General features: G+C 40.0%; 1 protein-coding gene across 1 annotated transcript in view; it reads right to left on the bottom strand.

Moving 5' to 3' along the window:
• The window catches only part of scn4aa (sodium channel, voltage-gated, type IV, alpha, a), a 12636-nt gene extending 5376 nt beyond the window's left edge, over positions 1-7260 (bottom strand). Inside the window, exons 1-14 of the mRNA XM_020616582.1 lie at positions 6962-7260; positions 6564-6682; positions 6384-6473; positions 6169-6297; positions 5757-5848; positions 4985-5272; positions 4829-4892; positions 4517-4658; positions 4200-4397; positions 3481-3642; positions 3189-3318; positions 2564-2802; positions 2290-2463; positions 1842-2198 (exon numbers count right to left, since the gene is read on the bottom strand). Coding sequence (XP_020472238.1) covers positions 1842-2198; positions 2290-2463; positions 2564-2802; positions 3189-3318; positions 3481-3642; positions 4200-4397; positions 4517-4658; positions 4829-4892; positions 4985-5272; positions 5757-5848; positions 6169-6297; positions 6384-6473; positions 6564-6682; positions 6962-7219 — 2442 coding nt within the window. The 5' untranslated portion in view covers positions 7220-7260. The remainder of the gene's footprint in view (positions 1-1841; positions 2199-2289; positions 2464-2563; positions 2803-3188; positions 3319-3480; positions 3643-4199; positions 4398-4516; positions 4659-4828; positions 4893-4984; positions 5273-5756; positions 5849-6168; positions 6298-6383; positions 6474-6563; positions 6683-6961) is intronic.
• Positions 7261-12018: the final 4758 nt, after the last annotated feature.

Here is a 12018-nt window from a genome sequence, read left to right as displayed (position 1 = left end):
ATGTGAACTCAGCTGTAAATCTGATATTTCAAGTGCAGAAAAATCAACTATTTACTCTTGTACCTTGATGTAAAAACAAAAACTCTGCAAGTAATGCACACATTTATTTATTATGCTCATAAGAAGTGTCATATTTAAAAATATTAGATTTTTTTCAGTTCATATCTGTGATCAGTGGATGAGAATAAAATGATAACATTTTTCACAGAATTAGGCAAAGAGGCAAAAACATAGATCGGTCAAAGTTGATAAAGAATCCAAATGGGATCTTGGTAATTAAGGAGCCATTTTGACTATAAATGGACTCTAGAGAAAAGATAATGAGCATAAGATGATAAGGATAATCACCTTTATTGGCCAAATATGTTACACACAAGGAATTTGTTTCCGGTACAGAACATGTCCTTAACCATGCAGGTTAAATACTGTATTACTCCATATGCTGTGCCACTGGTGGCCTACTATGATTACCTCTTCATCAATTACGGTTCAATCTGCTATCAAATGACTTTTCCTTAGCACCCCGTCCTCCTGCCACCTGTGCTCTGCTTGCTCAGCTGTCTGTGTTTTTCCCTCAGCGGCAGTGTGCTTACTTGAGCTGGATCTTAGCACATACTCAAGGTCAAAACCACTGTTTAGTGAATCAAGTCATTAGGTTTAAATAGAAACCCCCTCCCATGAAGTGTGTAAGTACTATTTGTCTTAATGTCAGTGCAAATAGTGTGCATTTATGTGCGGGGTGAGCATACAGTACACTGGAGTAATGGTGGAAGGCTGAGGGCAGAGTGTAAGACACATAAAAAAAACATGATTATTTTGGCACAGTGCAGCCAGTGCAATTTGTTTGTCAGTACTTGACAATGAGCCATTTCCTTTTCATATCTATGAATAACCCTAACAGGAAATGGTTTTGGCTCCACACATTAAATCCAATGCTGAAATGAGGTCTGATAGTGATCATCTGCATGGCCCTATTCTATGAGGCCAAGCTGAAATGTCAAGGGCAGTATTTTTATACTCTAGACACTCAAGATTCTTCATTAAGCATCACAAACCTGATCTGTTCAAGCAAATTCACCCACTTCACTTCACTTCATTCATCCTCAATTTAGCAGATATCATATGAAATAATATGGAGTGATATTGTTTAGATTAGAATCTTGAGCGTCTGCGTTTATTGTTTTGCCATTTTTGAATTCACATTTTGGTGCAAGCATATGTTGTACATTACTCTGCTTGTACATTTAGGCATTACTCATACTGTAATTAATATATAATAATAAAATCTCCTGGAATTATAATAGGAGAACTTGGATTTAGAAAGATTTTACAAAAGAGTTTCCCAGCTTTACAGCTTCACAGTAGTGACGGAGATACTGCATGTGTAGTTGAGAGACAGCACCTGTGAGTTCCAGAATGACCATCAAATCATGGTTTACTGCATTATGAATAAGCACTATGAAGACAGCCACGAGATAGGAATAATGTTTTTTACTTTGAACGTAAAATAGAATTGAAACGATGAAAAAATGAGAAACAGCAGACAAGAAATTTGAGAAAGTCATGTTTTAACAAATTATTTCAATGCTAAGACTGCACAATGGCTGAGAAAAATACTTGCATTTGTGACCATCTGAGTCCAGATTGAAAGCAGAAAACACTTGACCCCACTTGTGACACAAGAGTTACACATGTGCACACACACAGAATCAAATTCAAAGCCCAAGGCACTGCTTGTGTAACATGCAACTTGCTCCCACCAGTGTCTAGTTAAAGTTACAGATCTGTCATGTTTCTGATTTAAGATTGTATATCAGTGAATGAATTACAGTTGTACTCACCACTAGATTTCCAATGACCATGACCAGCATGAAGACAACTAAACACATCGCAATTCCAGACACCTCCATGCAGTGCCACATGGTCTCAATCCACTCCCCGCACAGGATGCGGAACACGATGAGGAACGAGTGGAAGAAGTCGGTCATGTGCCAACGTGGCAGCTCACATTCTGAGGAGATCTTGCACACACAGTCCTTGTAGCTCTTGCCAAAGAGCTGCATTCCCACCACGGCAAAGATGAAGACAATGATGGCTAGCACCAAAGTCAAGTTGCCCAGAGCTCCTACTGAGTTACCAATGATCTTGATCAGCATGTTGAGTGTGGGCCAGGACTTGGCAAGTTTGAAGACACGAAGCTATCTCCAACGCAGACAGAGACAGTGAATAACACAGGAAATAAAATCACATGGTAAATGGATACAAATAAATTCAGTCAGTGTTTCTCACCAGACGAAATGACCTGAGGACAGACAGGCCCTGGACATTTGCCAGCCCTAACTCCACCAGACTGAGAGTGACAATGATGCTGTCAAATATGTTCCAGCCCACTTGAAAATAATAGTAGGGGTCCATGGCGATGAGCTTGAAGACCATTTCCGCTGTGAAGATCCCAGTGAAAACCTAAACAGGTAAAGATATTATTTTTTACAAGAACTGACATATATGAGATGTCAGAACATTTCTGCAATGACATTTTAAAATTCACATGACACATATTCACCAGATTTCCCACTGAGAGCATGTAATCAAACTCTGGGGTCATGGGGTAGTGCTCCATAGCCATGAAGAGGGTGTTGAGCATGATGCAGATGGTGATGGCCAAGTCGACAAAAGGGTCCATCACCACAAAAAGCACCCACTTCTTAAAGACTACCCAGCGCGTGCAGCAGTTCCACTTCAGGAATATGTCAGCAAACTTGTACCAGCCAGGTGGGCATGGCCTCTGAGCCTCCTCCAACTCTAGACACAGGCAGACAAAACAAACAAATAATCTGGCATCAGTCTATCAAGCATGTGGTTTCTGTTTCAGTGATAATAAGGATGCAAATTAGATAAATTAGTTTAGTGTCATCAACTGCTTGATAATCTAAGCAATTACAAATCACATTAGAGCATCATCTCAAAGAATCTGCAACTAAGCCTCAGGGACTTCTTGATTCCCTGAAGGCGCTTCAGATGCTTTCAGTACCCTGAACTAGACATTATGGCATCATCTGCTTATTTCCTTATTTTAGTGTAATCAAAGCTAGGAAGTTTTCATAAGTAAATATTATAACAAGGGATTCTGTATTGTACAATTACAGGTACATTATCAGAGTGAAGTTTCTATCTTCTGTCTACCGTACCTTCCATAGCAGTCGCAGTGAGCACAGTAATAGCACTACCAGATTTCTGAACAAGGCCTGGTTCATCCAGATGAAGCATGCTGTGCACAGAGCCTGATGACTTCTCTTGGAGTTCATGATCTACAGCAGACTGTAAAATGTGTTAGAAAACTCTGTGTTGTAAGCTCACGAAGAATCCTCAGAAGCAGAAACCAAAGTTTATAGACCAAAGGTTTTTTAAAACACAGTAAATCAGCATTTATATCTGTAGATTGTCTAACCAAACTGTAACTGGACAACGGTGCTGACTGACCCCAACCATGGTGGGCGCTCTGATGATCAGACGGGGAACAACTCTCCCATTGCAATCCTTGACATCTTCCTCCTGTCCAAGACTCCGTTCATCATCAGACAGCGTGTGATGACTGAGCGACTTCTTGCTGGTTAGAGTGGCTTGGCTCCCATGAAGTTGGGCCTGTAAGGTAAAAGGTAAGAAATTCAGTTTTACTATAGAAAATGTGATTTATCTGTTGACGATTAACACTTTTGGCTTAGCCATGCATACATTTTACTACAAATTTAAAAGGTGAAGTTTTGATTATTTTGTCATACACTAAGGGACAAAACAAGATGAACTTAATTTTTGTTGTCACACAGCAGCAACCACTGTCCTAAAAGCTAAAAAAAAATGGCTATGAAAAGTTTGGCAAACATTATTAGCAGGTATTATTATTCTCAAATTTATTTTTACTGCATGAATCACATTGGAATCAGTTTTATATATGCCAACATGAGTTCAAGAATTGCTGTGGTGCCATAAATTGCATCAATTGGATTCATGGAATGTAACTGGTAGCACAAACACAATTTTATAATGACATTGTAAAAGATAATATATTTACTGTGGATTGCCATTTCAAGGCTGATGTCTGATCTGCTCGATAAGGTAGTATTGGCACTGATATGGATCCAGAGAATTAGGTCAGTGCATCCCGACTAGTTTGATGTACCCTTGTTACTTGTGATAGATACCTGTTCTTGATTCTTGAGTTGCTCTAGTTGTCGCTGGAACTCCTCCTCTTTTTCGATGGCCTCTCGCAGCGTGGCCTGATTTTGTTCTTCATAAGCCATAGCTACCACAGCCAGGATGAGATTGATGAGGTAAAAGGAGCCCAGAAAGATAACCACCACAAAGAAAAGCATGTACGTCTTTCCAGCTGACCGCAGGACCTGTGTAAAAAGGAAGCTACAAGAACTAAGGACACATTTCTTTTTATAACCTTATTTTTAAACTAAAGAAGTTAGAAATAAATATCAAACTATTAGTAACAAATGAAAGAGGTGCCAACCAGTTGGAAAAGGTTCTCCCAGTAGTCCTGGGTCATGAGTCTGAAGAGGGCCAGGAAAGCCCAGCCAAAACTGTCAAAGTTGGTGTAGCCAAAGTTGGGGTTTGTCCCGACCTTCATGCACGTGTATCCATCTGGGCACTTTCTGTCAATGAAGAAGACTCAGCTCACTACAGTTGTTCTCCTAGACTCTGAACATCTTTGTATAACTGATGGCAGTGGTTATATAGCAAAGGCACAAGAAACTGATGTTAAGTAATAGTAAAAGTTATAATGACCAGACAAATTTAGCATTGTGGTGTGGAAAACACTTACCCAGCATCAGAGCTGTTTCCACAAAGAAGAGCATCTTGGCTGCCTTCCAAATAATAGTGATTTCCTATAGCCATACATGAAAAGAAACAGTGAAATCTATATTCCATTGTGGACAATGTCAGCTTAAACTAGAGACATAATACTTGGTAAGCATACCTATGTTTTCAATATATTCCAGGAAATTGAAGGTACTGTTGGAAAATGCCGTGTCATTGGCACCAATGCCATTGTCAAATGACATAGTGTCATTAAATGTTGATGTGATGTTAAAAAATTCAGTTTGATTCATGTCGATGGGCCATCGCACACATTTGTGACGAAGATGTCCCATAAAAAGTTGAAGGCCAATGAGGGCAAAAACGGCAAGGGCAAAAACAGTCAGAACCATGACGTCAAACATTTTCTTCACGGACTGGATCAAAGCGCCCACGATGGTTTTCAAACCTGACAAAATCCAAGCAACATGTTAGTGGCATATCACTGCTCTGCAACCACAACATTCTCGCCATTATAACAAATGATGCACTCCAGAGCAGTGGTTCCCAACCCAGTCTGAGAGTGTGCAAGATGATTACCAGGGTTGAGAAACTGAAAAAATATCTTCCTGCAAACCAATTTTAGATTTTTGTTTTTCATCTTTATGGTGCTGTATAGAGTAATTTTAACCAGTTGTATAAGGAGGAATCCTTTTTTTGCTTGAGTTGGTCACAATTTACAAGGTTTTTCGCATAAATATAACTTTGTTTTCAGGGGTCACCAGCCAAAAAGGCTGCAGGCTGCTGCTTTAGAGAACAGTTTAATCACATAAATATAAAAATCAAAGGACAAAATATTTTGAAGTCAGTAAAACTGCATCCTCATGTTAACTAATCACTTAATAAAGAACATAGTAAAACACAGTATAGTAAAATGTTAAATAAAAGAGTACCAGGAATCACAGTAATTGTTTTTAGGGCTCGAAGTACACGAAATGTCCTGAGAGCTGACACGTTGCCAAGGTCAACAAACTCAGTGATGTATCTGTGGGAAGATATAAATTAAAGCAATGAATGAAAACAAATAACCAGATTATACCTAAATACCATCTTTTAATTTTCCTATTTAAATCTGCAGTTCTATGAGAATCGTCCATATAAACTGCATAAAACATTCTAAAATGTGCACAATATGAGCTTTTATTGTAGCTAATAGTTTGATTAAAAAATGTTTAGTTTTCCAACGCTAACTTCTCTATGGTAGCAATTTATAGACTCAAAATGTTGATGTTCTAAGAATCTCTGCAGAATTTTTCTGTTTTAAAATTCAGCTACAGTTAAATTAAAATACAAGCAGATACTTACGCCATGCTGATCACCATGAAATCCAGCCAGTTCCATGGATCTCGGAGGAATGTAAAAGATCCGACACAGAAACCTCTAGACAACACCTTGACTGTTGCCTCAAAGGTGTAAATTCCAGTAAAAACATACCTATAGAAAGAAAGTGTGCAACACAAGTTAGTAAAGGTAGGGTTATGGAACTACTGTAAACTAAAGTACAATGATGAAGTACTCACTCAACAGTTTTACTCCAAGCTGGTGGGTTGCTCATTGTCATGAACACACAATTCGACAGAATTGTTATCATGATGAACAAGCTAAATAATTTAATTAAGGATTAAGGAAACAAACAGGGACATTATATGTATAAGCAAACAATCCCGCCCTTTAGTCTATATCCATAATCCAAAGGATATGAATGTATGAGAATTTTGATGGCAACTCTTCTAACCAAACTAAAGGGGCTCAGAATGTAGCAAGCTGGTTCAGCGTTGAACCTAAAGATTGTGTTTCCTTTGCTGATAACAACGAATGTCTGAAAAATACAGAGATTATTTGTAGGGTACATTTCAAAAATACTGCTGACAATCTTAAAGTAATATTTAAAAATGTAACAGTAACGTATATCGCTAATGAAATCGTACACTTTGTGTAAGGGAAATCGTATGCAGTTGTAAATAACAGAAATTTCAGTTAAGAAATACATCCTGTTGTATTTTAAGGTCATGTGAAGTCAGGCTCAAGTTCATTAAACACCAAGTGTGCACAGTGGCTTATGTTTCAGCCAGGTGAGCCCAGATGTGCTCAGACTAACTTTCTGTGCTTTGTAGAAGGGGTCCAACTCCTCCAGAGGTTTGTTGAGCAGCTCTGGTGGAGGATCTCCAAAGATCATGGGCAGGTTCTTGCCTGCCTCCAGATCAGGGTTTGGGGCTGCAGGCTCCTCCTCCTCCTCATGGCCCTCTACTTCTACGGCCTTTTTCCTTTCCTCCATGTGCCTCTCGATCTCCTCCAGTGATTCCTGGGTGAAGGGGCGGAACACATCGATGCCTGGGGGAGGGAACAGGGTCGCCATCTTTGCATCGCGAAGGGATACCACCTCACTGGGGTTTCCCTAGAAGGAGCTGGAGGGAGGACGATCAGTGAAAACAGAGATCATGCAATAATGCATTATCAGCCACAGTCACCCCCAAACGTGATTTGACAACTTTAAAAACACATTAAACATTTATGATTGACTGGAAATTACTTAAAAAATATTTTGATTAATTGTTGTGGCACACAAATACCAATAACAACAGAGCCAAACCTTTTTAACATTTGATTTCACCAGCAGTCAGAAACCCTACAGCATTACATTTACAGTGATATCAAGTGATAATTTTGCACAATAAATTACTTTTAATGACAAACTGAAGTATCACCAATTCATTTTATGATGAGTAAATCCCAATAGTAATCCTTTCATTACTAGTGTGATGCAACCTGAGTTCTGGGACCTCCCAGATGAGTCCCAAGAGAAATATTAGATAGTTTTACCTCTTCTGACTTCAGTGAATTATTTGAATAACAATCTGAAAGTTTAAAGGGAAAATAACTCTTCTCTAAATATTTTAAACCTTTCACGTGTAGACACAACTTTGTTTTAAGGGGTCACCAGGAGAAACAGTAGGAGGCCATGGCACTTCAAGTTCATGTCTCCATATGTATCCTGGGTGCTGGTAATGATCACAAGCCTTAGTTACTTTGATCCGTGTCCAGACTCTTCACCCTCCCTCATTCCTGCCCTCCACCTTTGACAGGGGCACCCCTCGCAACACAACAAGCACAAATATATCAAGAAGGTAGATACGCTCAGGACTCAGGCAAGCTTGAACTTTCCCACCGTTCCAAGGCGACCACGACATTACTTTTATACATCAGATTACATATTAGCATCGCAGAGGCTCCACGTCAAATCCAAGTACTGGTACTGGTATTTTAAATTTTAAGTTTAGCTCAAGGCAAAAACCCAGCGAGAAAAAAATTCAGGAAAGCTGTTTGAAAGCACTGTAGTACAACACAAGACCTCACAAACACAGATCAATCAAAATTTTCTACATCCTACAGAACATCAAATTTTTGCTTTTGCCTTGTGACATCACTTGCAATAAAGTCTATTAAACCTAATGTTACCGTCCACATTTTCTGAAAATAAAATTAAAGACAACACAGAGTAGGCAGACATGGTATTAATCACTAAAACAGAAAACAAAAGAGGTCATGAGTTCACACATATAAAAACACAGAGGCAGACTGAGCTGTCAGCATGATAGGATAGACAGATTTGGTGCAGAATAATATCCACTCAAGCCACCTCACTTGAACAGAAAATTATGTATTCACACATGTGACAAGGCGCACACGGTCACACAGATACTGCCCAGCTGCTACAGGCAATCAAGACGGAGCGTGGTGTTACAGAAGCGCGATGAGTCTGCTCATTCCTTCCTGGCTGAGCCTTCGCTCTGTGCCTCTCATCCCTCTGATAAACAGGACAGCAGGCCAACTGATCTTACCGAGCCTACATTTCTCTCCACTACCATGGGGCCCCAAACACACTAAGCTTCCGCCTCTGCACCCTTATCGGTACTTTACAACCCTACACCATCCTGCTCCATGACACTTGAGGCTTTCTTTCATACAACACAGACTTCAATCCTTCCTCCTTAACTCTCTCATTCATCAAAGCCACCAGCCCTAATTACTCAAACACACAGCAGAATATGTCTCTCTGTTCCCCAGTTACCTATAACAGTTTCTCAATACTGTTTCAGTCACAAGGCAACCTGTGCAGCCCTGCACTTACTTATTACTCCCTTCACAATCTCCTCCAAGCCCTAGTTTCCCCCCTCATCATCCCATTTCACCCCCATTCTTGGAGCCATGGGTCCTGCTGCCTTGGACCATGAGCCAACCTTAAAATACACATCCTGAGAATGGATGTGCTTCTCTGTGGCCAATGGGGAACATTTCCTGGTTGCATTACATCACACTGTTGCTGCTAAAGCCATCAAATGTCTTTTTTAAAAAAGCTAAATCCAACATCTGAAAGCCAGCCAGTCTCAAAAAGTTATCTTGGAGACGTTGTTGCCTTGTCTCCCACAGTAAATTGTGTTAAATTTTGTAGCTGCATTTATCAGTGTTTCTATGCATGAAAGAGCCAAGAGCACAGGCAAGACTGGGATATATAGTATCAGTCAAAATAAACTTGCTTAAACTCATCATAAAAGATGTGGAGACAATACAGTCCTGTCTGTCTGAAGTACATAATGCATGCCACTGTTTGATTCAGTGGAGGAAGAAGTAGTCAGAGTCATTACCAGTACAAAAAAGTAAAAATACTACATTATAATTAAAAGACATACATTGAAAAACAGATTAAGTAAAAGTAATTATCCTTATTACTATTATCCTATTATCCTTATATCATCTCAGAAGAAGTTCAAAGGGTAAACCTCTTTTTTATGTACAATCTTAATCTATACAGTAACTTGTATGAGTCCAGGAAGGTTGGATTAAACACATAATAATTCTGAATAAGTCTAAAAGCTCCACAACTGTGTACACAAAATATATTTGTGTGTGTTGTGTAACATTCATTACATTTGTGCACAAAAGTGGTGACAGCAGGCAGACTTGCTGGTGAATCTGTTGCACTTGATTTTTTTTTTTCACAGCATTTATAGCTGCAAACGATGACCTACTACCCTTCCTCTTGTCCATTTGATTTCATATTTTTTCTGCTGGTAGCTTAATATGAATCTACGCAATCCACATGCTGTGATTACGTTCCAGTACTGGTTTGTTTTTAAGAGTGCAGCTGAAGACAGTAAACTCAGTAAATGACCGTGTTTGTTCAGTCACACTGTGGACATGTTGAAAACTGAGGAAGAGGGATGGGACATTAGATTTCAAAAGCCTTACCGACAGCAACATATATCACCTTGCATGTCAGTGAAGGCATATTACCTGTGACATTCTTGCTGAGGATATAGACGGGGTAACATAACATAGACACCCCTTCCTTACACCAGCTGGCCATGGAACTCAAATGCCAATATTCACCTTTGGAAACTAACTGGCATCGCTTTTCTCTTTTGGAACAAGGACAGCACAAATTCAAACAGCAAGAGGGGTTGTGCTGTCTTCTCATAAAGAGTAAAAGTGTTTACTTCACTCACTTTTGGACTCTACAGTCTTAAACATTCAAAGTACCTATTGTTATTAGTGAAAATAGCAAGAATCGCTGTTAGACTGTTGTATGTCCTGTGAAAATCCAAGCATACCAGTATCAAAAATATTGACAGCACTCCCTAGTTAAGATGGAGATGAGCAGAACCTTTTCTCTGTAGTAACAGACAACGCCATGTTGTCCTGTACTACAGGTGTGATTTTAACACGTTCAACTGAGGTCATACCTGATCAAATGGTACAAGGACCTAATTTGTTGGCCTAACTGCAGTGAGGATGCTAGGAGTTCAAAGGCAAGTCCCATGGTATCATAACAAATGCCTCAGTCCAATCACTATGGTGTACAGCACATACTGCTGGGATGTGGTTAAGATGTAAACGACAGATCTATGGAGCAAATTAGGGCCTTTATCCACACACCCTTTGACATTGCCCGTGCCCCTGCTCTCCCTGTTTTCTCATGGGGTCAAATCACAACACTGTGGTTCTCTCTCACCACCCTGTTACCCACCAGTTAACCTTATATTTCACTGCAGGGAGCCACATTAAAACAGACCTGGCTGTCTCAAACTGACCCATTTGGCCTTTGCGCTCACTGCACAGAAATCTGAGTAGATTACATGTGGACGTGATATTCATCCAGTTTGTGAGGGACTGGGGGAGCTATTATCATATTCATGATCCCAAGCACGTTCATAAAAATACAAACCACTGTCCTAAAAGCTGTTAAAAAGAAAAACAAACAAACAAACAAAAAAAACACACTTTTGTCACATGGGTGGGGGTAGTGGGATAAACAACAAAAGTATTTATCAGACAAAATTACACTGAATTGGGGAACAGGACCAATGAGATAGTAAATTTTGATAGTGAAGTTTTAATTATCTTTAACCTTATTTTACCTTCTGAATACTCTGGAAAATACAGAGGCCCAGCCAAGCAGTCACATGGGCTCACTTGGTGAAAGAAACTCAAAACCAACACCATCTCTGTCCAACACTCAGGAGGGGAAGGCCACAGAAACACCGTTAACACATGATGCATGCTGAAAGCTGCATAAGTATTTCATGCCACCTGTCCCATATGTGATAACACAAGTAAGCATGTCAGCACTGAATGAAGAAATTAACCTTGAATCAATAAAACAAGCAAAATTCAAACAAACACAAATAACTCTAGGAGCATTAAGGCACCTGATCATTCCCATCCATGCTGAAGTCTGCACTGGCTTTACTGCTGGGCTCCCCTCCTGGAGCCCATCCTGTTATATAAGAGTTGCAGGTGCACTATTGATAGGATGAAATACAAACACCAGACTCCACATCTTCCACAAAGATTTGCCTGCATGGAGCCTGGCTGTCTCCATAGTCCCACACCTCTGAATTGAGCAGCATGGATTAACCAGAGAAATGGTGGGGTATGAGCATCCACAGCATCACAGAATCTGACCCATCTGCCATGAAGACGGGCTAAAAATAAACCTCCCCGTGGGAGGAGGCATAGTGGGGACTGGGAAGGTTGCAGAGTGTCCACAGTGGACACCACAGCCATGTGCTTCGAGGGAGATATTCACCTGGCAGGTGAACACATGGGCTTTTCATGATGCTCATGCTGCAGCTTCCCCTCTCATACTGTAGATAC

Source organism: Monopterus albus, unplaced genomic scaffold, assembly GCF_001952655.1.
Source record: "Monopterus albus unplaced genomic scaffold, M_albus_1.0 scaffold175.1, whole genome shotgun sequence".
Classification (NCBI taxonomy): Eukaryota; Metazoa; Chordata; class Actinopteri; order Synbranchiformes; family Synbranchidae; genus Monopterus; species Monopterus albus.
The sequence above is the reverse complement of the archived record's forward strand: the minus strand, read 5'-3'. Positions and strand labels throughout refer to the sequence as shown.